Consider the following 23,316-nt stretch of genomic DNA (forward strand, 5'->3'; position numbering starts at 1 on the left):
TTAATGTACTTATTGCCAAAAAGCAACAGAAAAAGATGACAGTTAAGGTAACTGGCAAATTAGTAACTTGTTGGAAACTATATACGAATACCAAAAAATAAAAATATTTTGAAAAAAAAAAGATATAATTTCTGGGGCATAATGGGCCTTTGAGGTCTACCGAAAGTAGTCACTTTTTTGTCACAGTGAACAATTTGTCTCAACCTATGACAGAACTTTGATATTACTGTATTAATACTGGGATATCTTAACTATCTATCTACATCTGTACGTTAAACTGTCAAACTTGACATTTCTTTAACGGAACGCAAGAAAAAGAATAAAGAAAAATAAAAATAGGATAGAAAGAAAAAGGACACGGACACGGTTTTTGCTACATAGAAATTAAAAAAGAAAAGAAGTAACACAAAAAATTGTACACAGTTACTTTTCAACCATCTAGGCAAGACCAATCCAGTTTCCGTGACGGTGCCCAGGTTAGAGACCATGCAGGCATATCTCAAGCCCTTCATTTGGCAGTACTTCGTAACTGTGCATTTAAGTCCCCTTTAGAAGGTTAGTTTAGACAGCTCATTCTTGAAGGATGCCAAAGAATTGAGCCTCAGCAACAGGTGCTGGCAGGTTGTTCCACAGAGGAATACAACGAGGAAAGAAGCTGAACTTCATAACATCAGTGGCCGTTGAATATTGTAGGAATCGGGTACTGTTAACTAACAGTTTTGATATTTCAAAATTTAAACTATGTACCACACATTTATTGGGGGATTCACTGCAATGTATTGAAGTGATAACTTATTTACTTATATTATGATCTCCTAGTTTTAATACATAATTATCAATTACTAATAAAAACAATGTAACTAGTAGTCTACTTTCTAAAAAAATAACACGTGATGTACACGTAATTTGGAAGCGATTCTTTCATCAATTAGTGGCATTTATCTATTTTCTATTTTGATAATTTTATACTAAAGTTTGATATATGAAAATACTGATAACTGTCATACAGTCTCTTTTAAATTTTAAAATAAACATATTTTGAGTGCACAAATAGAATATTTGTTTTAAACTTTATATATTATAGATAAACTCAGTACAAATACATAGTGGCGTATTTTTTTAAAGAAACTATCAAATAAACTTGACCAGTTATTGGGACTGCAGCTTACCGGCATTTTTTTCATTCAAATTAGACATATTCAGTAAATATTTCCTAGATTAAAAAGAACCCTGCAGTATTGTGACTGTATATTACCCAAAGATGAGCATAATATATCTTATATGTTATTAAATATTAGTACTGCTACATCTCCTGCATGAAACAAAATTATTTTTTTCTATTTGGTTAAAGGTATTACAAGAGCAAATACAAGTATAAATACGGATAAAATTGGAAATTTTCATAATAGTTCCAAGGGCCTTGCCACTTTTCAAATTCAATAAGTTTCCATTCAAAAGTCAAATATCATCTAATGTAATGAAGCATTTAAATCTATTTCAATGTTTATATATTTTTATAGTATGTTGAATAGAAGCTTCTTTCCGGGATATAAAAATTGGGCAGATGTAGTAAAGAAGAAGTAAGACACAGTTTGCATTTGAGAGGATTTTATCCTCGTTTATATAAATATAGATCAAATTGTTAACAACATTTACACGTACACATAGCACTGTGAACAAACTATACAATCATTGTTAGATGCTTAACAAAGACACATATATACACGTGACATTTTTCACATAACAGTTTTCGTTTGACGAAAATAGGAGAATACGTTACCATGGAATGATTGAACAAAATATCTGGGCGTTGTCACATCAAAAAGGCCCCAAAATTAAAGATAAAAATGGAGCTTTGTTGATGTAAATGATCTCCGCTCTTTTAAGTAATATAAAAAAACGTATAAAAAAACAAATTACATCAAATGTTCAGGCGTCACTATCAAATTGTTAATACAAAGAGGGACAACAAAAGTTCAAGCATAGTGCAATAAATTTTCAAAATTAAAAAAACAATGTTTATAAAATGATGTTGAAATAGAAAAAAAGCTGGGGCCCTTTTGATGTGACAGCTCACAAAATATTCAAACGAAAGGGCCTCATCTATTTTATCACAGGCTACATTTTAATCAGAGCACAGATTACAGATAGTGAAATGCAATGATGCGTAGACAGTACATATAAGAACATTATTCCATGTGGCGCACACGAGTTATACAAATAAATGTTACATATTAAATTCTTTATAACCCTTGCACTGAGACATCCCTGCTTTAACCTAATATCATTCAAAAAGGAAAAAAACCTATTTCATATCAACTGAATTGAAAATTGTACAGTTTTTCATAAACTGAAAACCGATTTTGTTAACTACTCAATATGAAATGAATTCGAAAGAAAACGTATCTTCGCTTCTAAAATTTAGATGACGGAGTTTCTTTTTTTTTAAATTAAACTATAGTGCAGTTATGATAAATCAAGTTTTAGATCATGTTTTAACGTTATGTCATATTTACTTAATTTAAACCCTGTTTACTTTTAATACTGAAGTTATAGAAATGTTATTTAAAAATGTATAGATGAAGATTCAATCCTAAAATTTAATTTTAATACCACAATCCAGTTCATCCCCGCCCATTTTTAAGAATACAAAAAAAATCCCCGTTGAATTTAATAAAAACCTCCTATAGCCTGTGCATAGTTAAGTGTCGCAATAGCAAAGCCTCGGTTAATGGCCCGTGAAAACAAGAAATATTATAACATTCAATGTAGGTATAAATGGTTAAATTAAGAACAATACTGTTAAAAGATGTCACCCAAATTGATTTTTTTTTCATCTGCTTGAATATTCAATACTGATTAAATACAATACCTACAGTAGTCGATTTGATAAAAAGTCATATATCTACATCCAATTCTGTTGACACATTTGAATTTTGAAATAAGCAAAGAAGTATAAATTAAAATATTAGAAGTGTACTATTTTTTATATGGTATTACAAATTAATAAGAACGTGGAATCCATATTTCAGGCTAGAAGAATGTTTAAATGTCTAAAAATAGTAATAAATAGAAAAAAAATAATGTCGTCTGCGAAAAATACATGTATATACCGGTTGCTTATACAATCATGTAACAGCACATTTGTTTACAAGAAACATATGTTTTATTTCTGGAATGGTTAAGTCAACAAAAATGCACATTTTATATATGTTGTTTAAAATAAAATTAAGTCGGTCAGTTTTGGAAGTCCGGACATTAAAACAACGGCATAGAAGCGAGGCCATGTCACAAAAATACATAAAAAATCTATTTTTCATGCCACTTAAAAGTCCATCATCATTGTTTAAATTATGTTAAGTCAATAATGAAATGAATTGAAATTACAAATATAGTCATATTCAATGATAGTATATTGGATAAAAATAAACTCGGAATATTTATATCAATATTTGTTTTGTTAAAATTGAATGATTGTTCTGTAATATAGTTACTTATTTGTTGATAAAGAATATAAAAACAATTCAACTTTACTATTTAACTATCATGAAAATACCACTTGGAAAAGTCGCCATAAATAATTAGTATAGATACGGGCAATTTAATATGTTACAATACACATTTGTTAAGAACTAAAGCTATTTTCATTGGATTTTTAGATTTTTTCTTGGACAGAAATGTTAAAATCCCGAGGCTGATAATTTATCATAATATTTCCAGGAAAACAGTATGTTAATAATTAAAAAAGGAGTAATCGCATATACATATATCTTAAAATATAAAAAGAACAACTTGGCAAGCAAAAAATAGGGAATATTTAAGTTTTAAATCACAATTATTAATATTTTGTCTTAAATATTATAAAATAGACATTAAATGGTTTGTTACCAGGGTAACCTACCCCCACTCATCCATACTTTTAATCCATGTATTAAATCATTCTGTAAAAAATGTTGAAATGATATTGATAAACATATGTTAATGCTGTATGGAAATAAATTATTATATAATCAATGTCATCAAAACACATAAATGATTAAATTGTTGCATTTTTCCAATTTAATATTTTCAAGTATCTTAAAAAATGTGTTTGTCGATATAGCTATAAGCTTATAAAAATAGATATTTTTTATTTGATAACAAAAATAGATAACACGTGCCCCCATTTTATTCCGGGCACAATGGTGAGCATAATACCTGAAACAATTCCATATTGTTATTGGAAAAAAATCGAAAACTACACCTTTCAAAACGTAGACAATTAATATCTTCATTCGTACATATGTCTTATGTAAACTTTTTTCCATATGTCTAGTTTGCCTTAATATATAAGGGCCCTTTTATCTTATATACGTATCTTTACGTAACTAACAAGTAAAACCTGACCAGAAAGACTTTTAGTATAACTTACATCATCTACACTATTCTATTCTGTTCTATTCTATCTACCTTGAGATTCACATTTTTGAACCTGTCTTAACACATCGTCCATGCGAGATTTTAAAATTTTGATATTTTTCTCCGGCACTCTTGGAATATATCTATATAAAGGTTCATTCGCCTCAAAAATTGATTGTAACGAGTCACTAATGCTGTCAGTAGCGACAAAATGTCGTAAAGAATCTATAGTCTGTTTTCTAAAAACACATAAAGAATTTAGCAACGATTTATGATACGTGCTATATTTATCTAAAAGCCGGTAACCATGGAATAGTCCCGACTCATTGTCTAAAAACACTAGATTGCCACTGGTTCCCTTCTCAAGATTATGAGCTGGCTTGCTCATCATTCGTGCGTTCCACTGTAAGTTAAATAAATTATTAACTACTCTATCTAAATTTGCGGTCAGATAGTCAAATACTATCAAATCCGACCACTGGTGTAGCTCACATAACGAGCTACCGTCATTTTCATTGAACAATTTATCACCATTTAATTTAAATTGCACCGATACGTCTTTCGGGCGGAGAACGTTCGACAAATTTCTAAACTCCGTCGGAATGTATGCAGGTGACAAACCGTCTATCCATTTAGACAGAATAACCGGTCTCTCTTCAGACCACATAGCCGTGCCAACTTCTTGACCGACCCTTATCCACTGGTCTTCACGAGTGTTTGCTAATTGCAGGACCGATGGTGCTACATTGTTTACACCTAGCAATTTACTGAGATAATAGGAATAAATTTCACCTTGAATTTGATCAACATTTAGTCTATACCTAGCACAAGCTTTTTCAGAATTTTGGAATGTTAAGATACGGTTCTGCATTCGACCACAACCTTCGCTCATTTTTACAAATTTCTCATTTTTAGCCTTTTTCTTCCAGGCTTCGTGATCCTCTTTTGAAAATCCTTTCGGACATGATTGTTCAACGCTATCACTCCAATAGACGCCACTGATTACGTCATTCCCACTCGATATCAGTCCTTTTCGATAATTGTCAGTTTCAATTTTGTCACTGGTCCGGTCATTTTGACCGTTGGCTACTTTTTCACCTGTAGCCATGCGGTTTTTCGCTCGATCAATTCGCTTATTATCTATTGTGACAGTGTTAGATAACTTTGGTTCTGCAGCATATGGTTCTTTAAACTGATTAGTATCTGTTTCATTATTTACATTATTATCTAGCACAAGCTTCTGCTGATCTGGATTTACATAAACCACAGATTCATAATTTCTATTCGTAGGTTTATTTAATGCACTGAAATGCGTCGATTTTTCATTTTTAATCACTTTATATCCATTTTGATCCAGATTTTCTCCATTCAATCCGACATAATCGCTATTCGCTAAATCCTCTTGAAAATCTTGTTTGTGCGCCGTTCCTACAGAATTAACCTCCACATTGGAATTTATATAATCACCCACAGTTCCTTGTATGTTCCCTAAAGTTCCCGGATCCACTTGCGCTACTCTTCTTAGTCTTGAGAGATGATGACCCTCGAAGCTGTTCGCCGGCAACGTCTCCGCCGGTAAATGAACAAGAAGACCGCACAAAAGTCCGACAGTAAATCCTAAACCAGCCATAAGTAAAGCCGTGCACGTCTTCATTACCCGTGCATCAGAATTAAATCAAACACGCCGAGTCTCGTGCGTGAACGACATAGGTAGTGGAACAAATTCGTGCGGTATAGTCTCGCATACACACCAAAGAGAATGATTTATATATCTCTCGAACAGTGCATGCACTGTTCTGTTATTACTGCAGTATTAGACACAGATGTTGACTTTATTCCAGCTGGTTTATTAATCTGAAGATAGAAATATGAAGAAAAAAATGAATTTCTTAAACGCTATGTTTACATACGAAATGTCTTATAATCATGCCGATCTTGCACGGAGATACACCACGATACAAGAACTGCAAGATCACTTAATGTCGAACGATGCGTATAGCAAACATGCAAAACGACGAGTAATTTCTCCTAAATGACAAAAAAACATATATTACTAAGATGGATATTGCAGCTTGTATGCGATCTGACTGGGTGATTAAACATGCTCGTTGATCGATTTAAACTAGTCAAAAGGCCAGAGTGTGAATGTATGTATCACACCTCAATTTTGACACTCATCAGCGTCGTTTTAAAGTATACAGGTTATTTAATAAATTAGTAATTCAAAATTAATTACAGGTGTCAAAAACTGAACATTTATCGTGATTGTCAAATATTTGTTTACATCACTGATGATCATGTTGACAGATTTGATAAGGAAATTTAGTGTCTTGTGATCAGAAAATGTATGATAAATGTACAAAAAAAACTCTTAAAGCAAGGGTTTTTCTCTCTCTACCATTAATGTGGTTTATTACAAAGAAAAGAAAGTTACTGCATAATAAACGCAAGTTTTATGTGCGTAAGATGACATTCCTTACCTTTACATGTTAGTTTGTATCCACTTTTCACCAATCGATCACAATAATTTATAATGTATGACAAATTGCTCCGCTATCTCCCTCCAGATATAAATCGAACGGCAAAACACAAATAATCCGAAAAATATTCACATGTAACTTTGTCCTTAGGTAGAATTACGTCTTCTCCGGTTAGAATTTCTGTTTCACTTTAGCCCGCAAAACTCTGACACTCTGTAAATATATAGTAAACTCAAGTTTAAATCCAGTGTTTATTTTAAAAATTGAAACCATGTGTGTGTTTACGTAGATGTATCTTTATCACAGTGATGTTAAATTTGCCAAGCTACCGTAACATATTCACCACACGCAAGATCATATAGAAAGCAATAATCATTTGTCAGTCAGTTTAATGCGCATGCGCTGAGGTAAAAGTGGGCGGAGAGTAATTATAATATGTTTATTCATTCGATTTCAGGTAAATTTATTGATTTAATCTTCTGATGAAATGACAGTGTATTTATGAATGATTTACTTGATATATAAATACTATTTTAAGTGTTTAACAGCAATGACATATCAGAGAAAACGATGTTTGTAAATATTGACTTAATTCAGACTGATAGTTGACAAAATAAATTCAAGAAAAGTCAAAACATTTTCACAATTATTGAGAAGGTCTCTATCTTTAGCGATATCTACCAGAGATGAAAGGCGAATTATAAACTAAAGTAGTGACATTAAAACAAATAAAATAAAACAAAAAAATCGCCTAAAGTATTTTTAAAAAGAAAATGAAAATATGTATACTAGTATGTCGTAATGTATTAGTAATTTACTTTAATAGCAATAAATAGTTAACAAATTAAGCTCTTCAGTTCTGGAGGTTATTAAGGTATCTAGCTGTCTAATATTTTTTAAAGGCGTAAGTAATATTTCAGCATTTACAGATCTTTTTGTTTTCATTTGTTTACAATCATAAAGATATTAAAAAGACTGCAAAACAGTAAGTTGATGTGTGAACCGGTCCAACCCTCATCTGATATTTTAAAAAAAAATACTTGTTATTTTATTATTACAATTTCTTTCAAGTATGACTCAAACAATAAAACCATTTTGTTATTCTCTTTGATTTTTTTACGCATATACATGCTATGTTAGGAAATTGCTTAAAATATACATAACTTTACAGACTGTTTAGTAATAAAATCGTGGCTACCAATCCTGTATATGGTTTTATGGCCGTTTTATGTATAAGAAAATATTACCAACTAATTTGATGAAATTGGCTACCACATACTTATTGATATGGCGGTTATGCAATGGTTTAAAGTGGAAATAAATTATTAAGCTTAAATTATGTGACGTCCTATTGTCTTCTAGACTCCGGCAAGGTGAGAAGGGACAATTTTGTCTTGTCTTGTACCGGAACACGCCATTATTTCATCAATACAGTGTTAATAATTCAGTAATATATATTGCTTGGGGAGAGTTTCTAGTGATTGCTCTAATTATGCCACAATTCTGATCTTACTGTCCCAAATTAGATGGATATTATAAACACGTTTTCCTAATTTCTTTTCCTTTACAAAGGATTTTCACTTGACCTTGTGCATTAAATAATCAGACAAAACCCCACGCTGTAAAACATGAGAAAAACTAGCCAATTCCATGATATAATCCAACCAAATTTGTTCGATTAATTGGAAGAAGATCGCGAAAAGTTTGGAATCCAGCGGAGTTCAATCAAACGCGCTTCCTGCAGAGGCATTGTTCGGGAATAATGTTCCATAAGATCTAAATCTGTTGAAATCTTTTTTAATCTGAAACGCCTTATCTTTAACCCAGGGATTACAAAACCCGAAGAAAAGGAGGTCAGCAGTTGAAACTGCCAAATCTGACCATTACACAGGCAAACTGGCAGATTAAACAGAAAAATATATACATATTCTTTGCGAAATTGTGTTGAATTTCAATTTATAACAGTTTCCCCTCAATATTGAGTGTGTACATGTACGTTAAAGCACATGGGCTGACTATAAAATTTGATCAAACTATAAAACCTTACTTTGTTTTCTCAACAAAAAAGGCTTAACCAACCATCTACATATTAAATTACTGAATTTTATAGCATTTTTAGAAGCAAATATCCAACAGTTTTTGTTTTCTGTTTAGATATCACGCAATTTAGTAATGCTGATGCGATTTAATGTAATTCAAACTATAGAAATATAAATTTGATACAGTAAAACTGTGACATAGACACCGGTGTATATTTATAATCTGGGAAATCTTAGGTAAATTTATACGACATCAACAATTTTCCATCTTTCCTTATGAAACAGGACCGCATAAATGTTTAATACTTTGTCACGTAGTTACAATTAAACTGTAGAATTCATTATATGGCTACACTATAATTTCGTCTCACATTGTAACAAATATAAAGTGTACAATCTTTTTTTCCAATTCATTATAACATTATACCTACAATTAATATTACACAACATTTTATTGCATAAATTAATTAAACGTATATTTTTTTACTTTAATTTATATAACGATGTAGTTTGTAAAGTAATGATAACTATTCTGTAATTGTCACTATATCTTTACCATGTGTATGCTAGAATTAAATTTGTTCTGTTAAGAAATATTACTATTTAAATAAAACCGAAGAAGAAATGATACGTTTATAGGACAAAGTTGCAGAATATATCTATTTATGACTATGATAATAATTTTCACATGCAATTTAATTATTATATATTATATTTATAAATTATTATTATATTTGTTTACTGTATTTGAGTTTCATCCATGTACACATCAAATTCATTCATACAAATAGTAAAAAAAAATACGAAAAAGGCCATTCTGAAAGAATTGTAAGAGACTATTTTCTTAATTTATAGTTATATGTTACATGATTCTGTTAAGAATAAGTGTATTAATCTAGACGGATTATGTTCTTAGTACATTTGAAATTAAGGTATTCAAACTACCGTAAGCTAATTTACTTTCGGAAATTATCGTTACTTTTCATGCCTAAAATCTATTTTACCAAGCATTCAGTTAACACGGGTTAACAAGATACGGGTTCCTGCTTATATTTATTCTATAATTCACGGAAAATGACGAAATATGCTGTATTTTTCACGACATATTGATGAATAATTCACCATTATATAAAGAGATACAGAGAATCTTCGCGAGAATAATTGTACACTTTCCCAGGATACTATTAAGTTATGCCGAGCCAAGCAAAGAAGAGGCACTTTTGCGTCTATGAACTAAACAGTATGTATAAACAAACATGCCTCGCATTACTAAGATGTGTATCTTACAAGTAAATGATGAAACATGACATTTGCTTGGCTACTAGCAAGCCAAATTGGCTCATCAGTTATAGTAATTTCTTTGTTATGAGAGGAAGATATTGCTTGTCATAGGTCACTGCCGACGTAATAAAATCTCCAGATTGTTCTGAGAGAAAAACGTGCGAAAACCTCCCAATGTGGAAATGATTAACAATAAATGTCCGGGTGTAAAATGAACGATAGTAGATACATAATGATATGGTAAGGAGATTTGTCAGTTATACTATTCTAAACTATCGTGTTTAATGTAATGTACAAATATATACTGTATCGTTTAAGTTAATATATTGTGGTCTTTTATGATTGGTGAAAAAGAATAATTCTCGTATCTATGTATTGATGTATACTGAAATATTGAAATATACTTAGAAACGAACCGTCTCCCACTCGACCCCCACCCTACCAAAAATGAATGAATGAAAGAATGAATGAATGAATGAATGAATGAATGAATGTGAATGTGAATGTGAATGTGAATGTGAATGTGAATGTGAATGTGAATGAATGAATGAATGAATGTGAATAAATAAATAAATAAATAAATAAATAAATAAATAAATAAATAAATAAATAAATAAATAAATAAATAAATAAATAAATAAATAAATAAATAAATAAATAAATAAATAAAGTACAAATGATAGAAAAAATTAACAAATGTCCATTCGGTGAATTATACTAGCATTAACTGAAAAAAGTAGCAAGCTGTAAAATGTTTAATTTTTAGAATTTTTCACCAGTATTTATTTCAAACCATTACATAAACAAACATAATAAATTATTTCAAAGGGTCAAAGAATTTGATTTTTTTATTTGTCTTTTGTTCGCCCCTCGAAATAAAATTACTTTTCACGAATTCGAAAAGTTAAGCGTAGAATATCATGGTATTTCTCAAGTAACAATTTACTCCGAGACTTTTCATATTATGCAATAAATTGGTAAATGAAGCCTTTTATATGAACGCTAGTGTTCTGATAATCACGAATCTCGATTTTCGTTCAACCGGAAGTGATCTTGTACAATTTTCTGCCAGACTTCACATGAACGGACCAATCAGCGGGAGTCTTAGATGCGACCTCGGGATAAACCCGCGGAATTTAACGCAATTACAATGACATCCAAATATTAACAAGAGCGAAATTTGAATACCCCAATGGCGATTAAATTGACCACGAGTCCCTTAAATTTGTCTATTTACCAACACTTTCACCTTTATGTGCCCTTGTTACGAATTCGGTCTTTAGAAAAAGTAGCCATGTGAATGCAAGGCGGTCCAGGGTTCCCGTGGTTAGAGTTTCACAAGCATGAAAAATCCGCAAAAACCTGTCTTTGGTCTTTGAAAAAAGTGTCAATCAAATGGTGTGATAATTAGTTCTGATTGCGAAAAACAACCTTAAATTAAAGTGCCTGACACGTACAGGGTGTTATAAACCGATTACATTAAGTTTATAACCCTTCCTTAAACTATGACATATCTGGGAACAACACGGTTTTATTTTGTATACATTTCTTTATCACAAGAAAATATAATAATCTTATTTTACTGTCCAAAATTGTTACATTCGATTCAATAATAATAAAGGTACGCGAAATAATCAATGGGAAAATATCGGTTTATTTTCACTTTAGCAGTTTTTATAACGCTGTCATATATTCATTTATTTATTTCTCAAAGAATTATATAGCATTTATTTTTATTAACCGACTTTATATTCCATTAAATTATTCTAGTTTCTAAAACTATGTTGAGATAAATTAACAGAAAAATAAGATTGTGAAATAAAAATTACTTTATATAAGAAATTTTTTCCTTCTTCTTCAAGTTCAAGGCCATGCAATATGTCTTAAACGATATTTTACCTATTTACTACGTAATGTGGTATTTTTTAGAAAAAAGGCATTTATATATAAAAAAGATTTTTTTTATATAACACCATAATTATATACCTTTTTGGGACGATATTTAAATTTGTATAAGAACTAAATCAAATTCATGCTTTTACCCATGGAACAAAAGAAATCCTGGAAAATCTGATCAGACTTAAGATTTGTTATCATAATTTTCTACACGTGTACAATATTTCTTTTTTAATATTTCAAGCCCATCTAAGGTAATCACAAAACGAGATCACCTATTATACAGCATGGCAATCTTAGTTTTGTTACTTTACATTGTTATTTATTCTAGGGTGAACATTCCAGTCTAACATATTCTGCTTTTAGTAAATATTGGTCAGCATTTTATTTACACACTTACGAACTTCACTTCATCTAAAGGCACCTTATGCCTCAGAAATCCATATTTTTATTCTTTAGAAATGCCAAACATGTGTTTACTAATGTTTCTGTATTGAATTTAGAGCACAGTACATGTTTAAATACTGGAGAAAGTAGCGCTGAGAGTTCAGTAATATGTCGTAAAGGTAGCAAAATGTAAACAAAGTAGTACAGTATTTTGACTTCCACACAAAGTACTAATTCACTATAATTATACCAATTGCCAACATAACTTAAGATGCAATAGATAGTTCATATAGCAAGTTAGTATGTTTTAGGAAACCCTTACATGATACCAAAAATAAACATTTGTTTTTTATATATATAAAGGATAGCATTTCTGAGTTATAATGGGCCTTTAATGTATATATTGTATAGATTATGTATATATCATATAGATGGTGTTGTTGTTTTCGGTGTCACCAATAGTTTAAAATGTCTCTTATTATTAAATAAATGAGCTGTTACGCATATTTCATTAGACTTGTATTTTGCATACTATTCTTTTAACAGACGAGACTGCAATAAACGTACATATATCAATAAATTTAAAAGTTAAATCACGTGACACTTTAAACAAATTAAGATGTCCACTGTTGATGTTGAGTGCTGCCATAAATTAATCTTTAAAATTCTAATTGAATAGGTCATGATTGTATTAATAAAACCAGGACCTCTTTTTTTAAACGAGCATTTGACACCGTTCCTTTGCCCGCGGCAAAGACTTCTCAAAAACCATCTTGAAAATGAAAATGCAGAAAAATCTAATTTAGTAACAAGAGACAGCTTCTATCAATTGACCAAAAAATGTGAAGAAATAATTAAAACATGAAATTCAAGTGTATCCCCGTCTCTTGTTATTTTAAATGTATTACTTTACAAAGAATAAACAGACCTGGGGTGGGATTTTAGACTGACATTTAAAATATCTTTTTTCAATCTGTGGTTTCTTTTTCTTGTACCTAGGGGTAAATTCTGTGAATAAAGACCTTGTGTAGAACTGTCATCGATTTGTCCATTTGCATTATGGGTGATGAAAGTGTGGCTGAGTTAAGAATGATTGTAATGAAATGAATGTTACTTTATATATACATTCTGTTCATATATTCGTCTATAAAGGGTCTTTCTATTTGAAAGACCCTGGTCTATAAGTCTATGTAATACATTCGTATTTCTGCTATAGAAATACTTAGTATATAACATAGACCAGTGGTGACTCGTTAGTCATCTAAAGATAACAGTTTTCATTTTGCGCTTAACTAATAATAATAATAATAATAATAATAATAATAATAATAATAATAATAATAATAATAATAATAATAATTATAATAATAATAATAATAATGAGAAGAAGAAGAAGAAAAAACAAAAGCTTAAGTTAGATGTAAATAAAAGTAAGATCGTATGGTCATTTCTATCTCGTAAATGATTTTGCTTAAAGTAGAAAAGGTGAAACTCTCAAACAAAGATTCCATGCTATGTTGATAATATTAACAAAGGTTAGAAAGCATTACGTGCAAGTTGTAGAATCTTGTATATAAATTGCACGTGCAATTGTATTCGTGAAATATGTTCAAAGTTTCAAATTGAATAGCTTTAAATTAATGGATGCACATTGTACTGAAATAGATAAAGATAAGTTTAATTTTAATAATGTACAATTTAATTTCATTATTTATGATTATACAACACATGTGAAGCATTTTCGTTGTGAACGTACGCCATTTGTACCAGGCGCCTACCAGTTTAATACTATTTTATTGTATAAATTTGATAGATCAACATATTCAATTACAAGAAAATTAACTGTGCAAATGAGCCAGGCTACAAGTTTTAACGTCATTAGTCCCCACCCCTCCCCACAATAAAGTCTACATTTTAGTTTAGATTTTTTTTTTCATTCCAGAATTACTCTTTAAATCATTTAGTTTCTTTAAACGACAAATTAATGGCTGTTAAAGATAAATTACATGCAAACACATCATAGTATTTTTATAAATGTATCTGCTGTATGAATTTCATCTTCATTCTGCTTATTATTTATTTATAAAGAAGAAAAACATACGAAATATAAAAAATAACAACACAAAGCACCGTGTAATATTAGTATCTCAAAATCGTTTCCAAGAAACACAATTTATATATTAACCAGATAAAACTTTACCCATGATCAATTCAATTCACATCGGCTATTAATTTTAAGTTTATTTAAATTCTTGTCTAAATTCGTATTAGGGAAAAGTTCAGCAATGAAATATATACTGTAAAAAAGGTATAAATCAATCTAAACGAAAAAATGCATTTTAGTAATACCACTAAAAATATGATATTTGTCAAAATTGTGCATGTAAAAGATGAATTATAAGTGAAATTAGATCTTACGTTTGCAATTAAGCATGTTTTGAGATTAATTCTATTATATAACATATTTAAAGTTTTTATTTCTGATAATGTATACTTAATTCTGAGCCTCCTTTCTTTTCACAATCGGAATTTATTTATAATATACGGCGACATTTACTCAATAAAGTTTTCAAATAGAAGAATTTATTTATGTTAATCAAAAATATTTTCTAATGCCCATTATTAAAAACGCAGAAATTTACGTGTGTACATCGCCACTTTAAATGACATAACCCATTAGCAATTTAATATGGAAGTTAGAAATAAAAAGAGGAAATTAATAAATCTCATATTGCGCCTGTCATAACAGCCATGCTAATGTTAACATGACACTAGAACCCACTTAAATATGAAACCTAATTGCACGATAAAAACATAAATTCATAGAACGTATGAGCTTGTAAGGAAACACGGGCTCATAGATAATCCGAAATGACACATATAAGAAAAGAATGATAATCCAAATAAACAATATAACATGACTGGAAAAATAATATAAATAACTTAGAGCAATAAATAAAGAATTTTAATAATGGAATAAAGTTATTAGTATTCAACAAATGGATGGTAAACTTATAAAATGCATTTCTTATCACATAAATATGATACTATTAACAGAACTTGAGAATTTTATGCGATCCGTAGACAAAAAGGACAGACAGAAAATGATATTAAATCGACGTAAATGATAGCTTTTAAACAATATGCACACCAATGCAAACATTTTTTTTTAAAAACCCATAAATTCAGACTATGGTCCTGTGAAAAGTTTCAATAATTGCGTCATTTTGTTTTCTTCTGCAACTTTACAATGCAACACATCCAACATAATGTTTAAACTTTCTCTCCCGTACATTTTAAACTTTTAAAAAGCTTACAAAATCACCAAGATAATTTACCAACTAGGTAACTTGCAACGCAACCCAAACATCAAGGGCTCGAGCCTGCTCGGTGATAGCACACTTCGTATCATAGCACATGAAGTGGTAAAAGTGCAACATGCTTATTCTTTCGTTGTCAAGTTGAACTAGTATATATTTCAAAAGATTGACTATTATAACGATGACTGACTAACAGTTGATATTTGAAAATGTTTAAGATAAAGTATAAATTTGTCTAAAATATAAAAAGACTGCCACACTCTTTTTACAAATTGAACGTTATAGATAAATTCCTAATGAATATATACAGACATTTCCTTAATGAATTATCGTTCGTGAAATCGAGAGGAATTATGGCAAAATGTAGACTTATTTTGACTTTCACTTGTTCATTGACTATATACCCCTGGATTGGCATATTGTCCTTTTAATAAAAGATTCGAAATTGATTCACTGTGAAGTTTGACCAATGATTTAATCTAATTCGTAAAAAAATACAAATAGTAGTACTAATTCACACAGAAATGCCTATAAATCTATATATCATAGAATATGATATCATATGATATCATATGATATCATATCATATCATACCATACCATACTCATATCATATCATATCATACTCATATCATATCATACTCATATCATACTCATATCAATATGATGATATGTTATCATATGCTTCCATATCATATAGTATATCTGTTTTCGAATACATTTTATCCTTAAAAATTCCTCAATATTTTGCACTCCATATCAAATAGATACATTTAGTGGTCACGACAGATATCCCTCGTCCACAAGTATTTAAGATAAATCGTACTTGTGACGGTAAACTGGAGGGTATACTAGAGATTATATAGCTAAGGAGGATCGTGTCTTTGACAGGCTGTCTAATGCCTTGTGCGCCAGCGGCAAAAATGACAAATCTTTGTTTCTTGGGTTGTTCCATCAGCTAGGCAGCATATCCACGCAGACTGACCCAGGAAGGCTGCAAAATCGTTAACTGTTTGAGACATATATCTATGAAATCCGCAACGGACAGTTCCGAATTAGAACTTATGTTTAAAGTGCAAAATAAGCGAGGAAAAGGTAGAGGTAGGACGAAAGCACAAAATAGTATCGAAACCCGACAGACGGAGACCGGAAACGATGCTTAACCATTATACAGAATCTCAAATTCAGATTTTGTTATAGTCTTTCATATGTGTTTGTTTCTCCTATAATATAATTTGCCTATACCACAGTAATGTCTATAATTTATGTAAAAAAAACATTTTATTTAGATTTTATTTAAATGGAAATACTGTTATCTAGTAGTCATTTAGTAGAATTTACAACATTCATAAATATAACGTAATGGGATTTTCACAGACATTATATGTCTCTTTAACTTTTCCTTACTTTTACAGACGTTTACAAACACTTACGTAAATTCAATTAAAGTGCACAAAATATACAATATCGTTTGAAGATCTTTGTATTGAAGTGAAGTTTACAAACAAAAAAACTTCAGCAATACTTGATATAAAACAGCAAAAAATAAAAAAAGCAACTAGTTTAACAACAGTTAGCGGTATAATCTTGTTCTTAAACTAAACATTATCTTATCTAATGACGATACATAACGACGTCTCCACTCACTTACATGGCAATCTAGGTACTTGAAAATGTAATACATATCGGCAATATTTGAACAATTCGCTACCATAAATTCAACTAAAATAGCTAACTCGTAACCGACAAGACTTCTAAATGTAAATATTTCTCCCAATTCAAACACTTGAACAAGAATTTAGAAGAATATCCCACTCAATATTGTTTGTTCATTTCCTAACATTACTTCACAAGTTAACTCCTAAATACAGCTAATCCACAGGGTCACCCAGACATTTTGACGAGGGTATCTAAGGTCAACAATGACATTTTAATTTACTGATACTTATGGAATATTGCTTCCTCTATAGTTAAAAACTCTACTTTGGCCACTTCATCCAGCTCATATACATCGATATGACATAGCTAAACATTATAAAACATGAAATTTTCACCATTTATATCTAACATGAAATAAATGAAAAAAGAATGATGTTTTCTTGTTTTATAAATAAATAAATATAAAAACTTTTGAAATCATTTTTTGTGGTTACAGTTATATCGAAATCATACCAACGTTTTTTAAAAATGTGACAAGATTTTGAAGACAAGTTCATATCTAGATAGACAACAAAAACAACGACGACGACAACAACAACAACAAAAACAAAAACAATAAACAACAAAACTTTAAATTGAACGTAAATATTCATTACAAAAGAAAACAAAATCTAACATAAAATTCATCTAACAAAATAACCAGTCATTGTCTACTGTTACAGCGAGTAAATTAAACCATCTATTATCCTTTTTCTAAAAGGAAACAATATAAAATAAAAACAGTAGCTTCAAAGATATCATGTTTTCAAAATTTCAACTTCATAAAAAGGACACTGTCTTATAGAAGTGGCTTTAGAGTTTATCCAAACGGATTGTTTTACTTACTTAGATTACTTTCTTGTTTTGTAAAAGAAAACAACAGCTACAATATGATATGAGTGTACCAGTGTTTCTGTTTCGTCAATAACCACAGGATGTTTTTTGCAGCCTTTTTTAGAAATACAATATTATTGACAAGAAAAAAAAACCCACCAAATCTCAACATACAAATCTATTTCTGTACATTAGTATTAAACCATTCCAAAACATGTTTCTTTTCTAACTGACATAATCTTTGTGTAACACGTCTGAAATACTTATTCAATTATTCTAATAACTAATAACAAACATTTTATTGTTTATTTATAAGCAGATAACTACAAATATATATAAATTATCATTCTTACTTTATAGCCTTTCTCTTTACAACGAATAACTAGGCCACACTTTAGTTTTAATGAACGCATAAAACGCTCTTAAAACAAACCGATCCTGGGAATGGAGTCAAATTTCAAAGATGACCGTCCAAACTTTCAAATGAAGAACAACAACAATACAGTTTTATCAGGACATGAGGGTCATATGAGACACACGTAAAATACACGGCTACCTCGAGAACAGACAGTAATAAAACACATGCTATAATACAAGCAATATCGGGAGTGTCAATCTTATAGATAGAGTACAGAGATAACATAACAAACTAATGAACACAGGCAACCGACCAAGGAATATAAACTTAAAATAATCAGCGATTTAAATGCAACATACACACACCCCAAAGTTAATGGAACTCTTAAATATGAAAGTTACAAGGCAGAAAGCTGTTTTGATGATATAAAAATGTCAACAATACACATGAAACACTGCTAGTCCATTACTGTAATTATACATGCTGGTATCAGAATCATTTTAATAACAAATGAGGACCAGACAACGGTATTCTTTCTTGCAAGGACAATCATAAAATCAGAAAGTTGTTTGAAATCAACAGACAAAAACCAACAAACAAATACAAGCAAACCTAACATTTACGGCTTAACTTTAAGTAGCAATCATATTTCAACAACAATTGAGAATGTAACTAAAAACCTTAATGTCAAGAATGATATAAAATATGTACGTTTGTCTAATTGTATAGTTGTTATGCAAAATTGATGCAACTGTGGCCACAAGTAGACGGGGCAACATGTTAATAATATGCCAAACTTTTCTAACAATTTTATCAGAGTTGTTAGAAAAAAAGAGTCATTTCAATATTCCAACAACAACACATAGGCGATATCTCATCAAAATGTCAGACCTACCCCTAATCTTACCAGAATCTTGTGTCTAAACAAAAAGGCTGAGGCAACATGTCATTAATATGTTAGACTAATCCAATAATTTTAATACAATCATTAGAAAACAAGTCATTTCTAATTCTTTAACAGCAAGGCATAGCCAACATGTCAACACTATGTCAGATTTATCCCATAATTTTATTAATTTCATAAGAAAACAAATTGTTTCTAATGCCCCAACAGCGAGCCATAGGTAACATATTAATAATATAACAAATTTATCCAACAATTTTATCAGAATCATAATGAAAAGATATAAAAAGCAATATATCATCAATATGTTAAACTTACCAGCAATTTTACCAGATTCATTTGAAAACAATTCAAATATCTTATCAACGAGGCATCGGCATTAGATCAACAATATGTCAGAATACAATTTTAGCAGAATTAAAAATGAATTCTTTACATTATTTCAGATTCGCACTTAAGATACAATTAAAGATGACTATTAAATTTCAAATCAAACAAACATAATTGTAAGACATAAGGCAACGGGCATTATACGCAACTTAAAATACTAATTTAGTGAGATGCAAACAAATACTAGTATTATCAGTATTTAGACTTCAAAAAGGAATTCTTTTTGGACAAATTGAGACAGAAAAGAAATGAAAATGCATATGCAACCGACCTCGATAATATTTATACAATCGTATGAAGTATAATATAGATGAAAGCAAAACAGAGCTACCAAATCTAAAGTATCGCAAGTTTAAACATCTAGATATCAAAGTTCAAGTTATAAGTTTGTATGTTTTTTTTTAAATATAAATTGACTTTATGCAGTGAAGATATCAGATAATAAAAAATACATCATTTTACTTTTTGAACATTTCCTGTAAAGCTACCTTGACTAAAATAAAGACAAGCATATACATCGAACCTCTAAAATCAGAGCTGCTTTCCAAGCTATTTATTGACATGATTACAATGATATACTAAATTGCGTTTTATACAATGCAAACAAATGAAATAGGCACACGTGATTATGAAAGGAAGTTGGATATGCATATTACAAGTGCAATGTATTTTTAGAAAATAGATCAGAGAATAGTACGACGTGGAGAAAAATGTATGTTGCCACAAAATATGATATATTATAAATAGTAAAAAAAGACTCACCTATTAAATAAACAATTATTATCTAGTGGTTTGATATTATCTCATTTCCATACGAAACTTAAAAAGAAAACAAAAAACAATAACAAGATTTTCACTGTAGAAACGGAAGTCCGTAACCTGACATTAAATCTATATCAATCTATTGCCCAAATATTTTGAAAGATGTGCCAAATAAATATTGTTCTTGTTATTTTGCCTTGTCTACTCACGGTCGGATGAGCGCAGTGTAAAATGAGACGGCTTCATTGATTGGTTGGCAGCTGCCCATTATCTACCCACAAGGACATACAATGGACCTAACTGATACCTGAACCAAAAACATTTAATATGCCGCATAGCTGAATGTTACCTGAGCTTGTATACAATGGGGGATTTCGGATTAAATTGAATGAAATAAAATAGTATCACGATATGAATCTAGTCCTGGATCAACGAATGCTTTCATGGTATTTGATTTTATTATTGTGTTTATCCTGGCCCGATTAAAAGAATAAGTAAATAAGTAGGTTTGTCTATTTTCCACATTTATCAATTTGTATACAAAAAAAGAATAAATTTAAATAAGATGTTTGAAACAATCATACATGTATTTCTTGATTACGCCCGTACATTGTGCCTCATTTACGTCAATAATAGGTATGAATAAAATGTCATTAAAACAATTGAAGGTTAAATCCCCGTTTGTTTAAGTTCAAAAAGATAAAACTTAATTGGCCTTATCTTGTATCAAATTGTAGATGTAATGATTGGCCGATTGATTGAATTGCAACTACACATCACTTGTAAAGAAAGGGTGATCAAGCAAAACTGCTGTACAATGATCGATTAAGTCTGGAATGTGAAATATCTTTTAAAAGATAAAACAAGCGCATCTGTCTCGTACTTACATGGCTATTTTAAATAAACTTAAAACACTGCAGGTTTTTTGTAAAACATGGTTTTGTCTAGCCTAAGTTCAGATAACAATATATCATTGTGAAATGGTTAATGCGTTTTTAGTAATAATTATTATATAACACAGGTTTTGAACATGTTTGAAATACACTGAAATATTTTATTGTAAAATAATTGTCTCCTTTAATAAAATGTCATGAACTTGGAGTTGTTGTCGATTTGTCAATGAACGATAAATCTGAAATTGAATATGGTCAAGAACGGTATATTTAAGAACATAAATATGTTTAGTTTGCACGAGGAGTTAGATGTATAACTTAAAATACGTTTCTGTATAGTCAAATGATTAAAACATTATGTTGTACATCATTTTAGAATTGAAAAGTCAAACCAGGTAAATGGCATTTTTTCCCAGTCACCACTTTTAATATACCAGATGGTGATTTTCAGCAAAAAAAATGCAACATTTATTTATTTGATCTACTATAAAAAAATTGTCTATTAAAAGTATAATTATTTCACTTTTGAAATTACAAATTGACAATATCGGGTTTTTACAACAGATAGATCCTTGGTGCCACTATTTTCAGAGTAGAGCGTCCAAAATAATGCTCACTTCTGTATTTTGCGAACAGATAGATTCTGCAATGTCAAACTGCCTATCAAAGTAGAACATTATAGAAACCCATAAATACATCGTTGATGTGAGCTTTTATATTGTATTGATCATGTGACATCCAAGTTAATGATTGATATATAAGGTTATAGACCGGCAACTTCCAGAGCGGAAATGAGTAACCGAAATAAACATCAATATAATATGTTAGCACTGAAAATGGTTTTGTTGTATATGTTTTAATTACAATTTTCTATAGTATGTATCATTTTCTAAACTTAAACAGGACATGTGTTCATTTGATATAAACATGCAATTTTAAAGTCCTTCAAAGTCACTTATATAATTTTATAGCCAGAATGATAATTCTTTAATAAGATATTTGATAAAAGTACATCTAATCAAAACTATTGCTAAATATGTCTTTTATTTATGAAATACTAATTACTATTTATATTTATTATATTTAAATCAACAAGAGTTATGTTTCACCTTAAATATGCTGACACACCATTTTGCCATCTGTCTAGTACATGTATAATGAGTAATTATTTATTTAATATGGTCTTCCAGAAGCAAATTAGATCCAGTGTCATATAATCTAATGCTTGTGTAAAAAGGACATTTAAAAAAGAAATCATAGATATAGCACATAGCAACACATTTTCACATATAATTCAATTATTAACTTTTTTTTAAATTTTATGTCAACTGCATTACATATACAACGGTTATATATTAAAGGACAATTAAAAAGTCTTTCCCATCCTGCAATAAATTTATCTGTATATCTAAAGTTTGTAAACACTATTTCAAAACAGGATAACAATTCGTTCAATAAGGTCAACAACTAAATGGCAAAGCAGATCTTCAGCTATATTCAAATCGCATTTAAATGAAACTCGCATATGACTGAGAGAAAAGAAATAGTGAACATTGCAAAACACATGTATGGATTTGAAAAGAAGATAACTGCATATACCTTTAATCAAAAACACGCATTTTCATGAATTTAAATGGATAGTTATTATGCTTAAGTTTCATTAAATAAAAAAAGTGT

At 29.9% G+C, this 23,316-nt stretch overlaps 1 protein-coding gene across 5 annotated transcripts in view; it reads right to left on the minus strand.

Annotated features, from left to right (window-relative positions):
• Nucleotides 1-1,591: 1,591 nt before the first annotated feature.
• LOC132723077 (four-jointed box protein 1-like) overlaps nucleotides 1,592-23,316 on the minus strand; it is a 35,783-nt gene continuing 14,058 nt past the window's right edge. For 3 of the 5 annotated variants that reach the window (XM_060707739.1, XM_060707737.1, XM_060707738.1), the window contains exons 2-3: nucleotides 6,879-7,091; nucleotides 1,592-6,252 (exon numbers count right to left, since the gene is read on the minus strand). In XM_060707739.1, coding sequence (XP_060563722.1) covers nucleotides 4,442-6,052 — 1,611 coding nt within the window. In that variant the 5' untranslated portion in view covers nucleotides 6,053-6,252; nucleotides 6,879-7,091 and the 3' untranslated portion in view covers nucleotides 1,592-4,441. Of the gene's footprint in view, nucleotides 6,253-6,878; nucleotides 7,241-20,746; nucleotides 20,883-23,316 lie in introns of those variants that run through there. The other 2 variants (XM_060707736.1, XM_060707735.1) reach the window with 2 other exon arrangements.

The sequence above is a fragment of the Ruditapes philippinarum genome, unplaced genomic scaffold, assembly GCF_026571515.1.
Source record: "Ruditapes philippinarum isolate M1 unplaced genomic scaffold, ASM2657151v2 ctg1720_1_1_1_1, whole genome shotgun sequence".
Taxonomy (NCBI): Eukaryota; Metazoa; Mollusca; class Bivalvia; order Venerida; family Veneridae; genus Ruditapes; species Ruditapes philippinarum.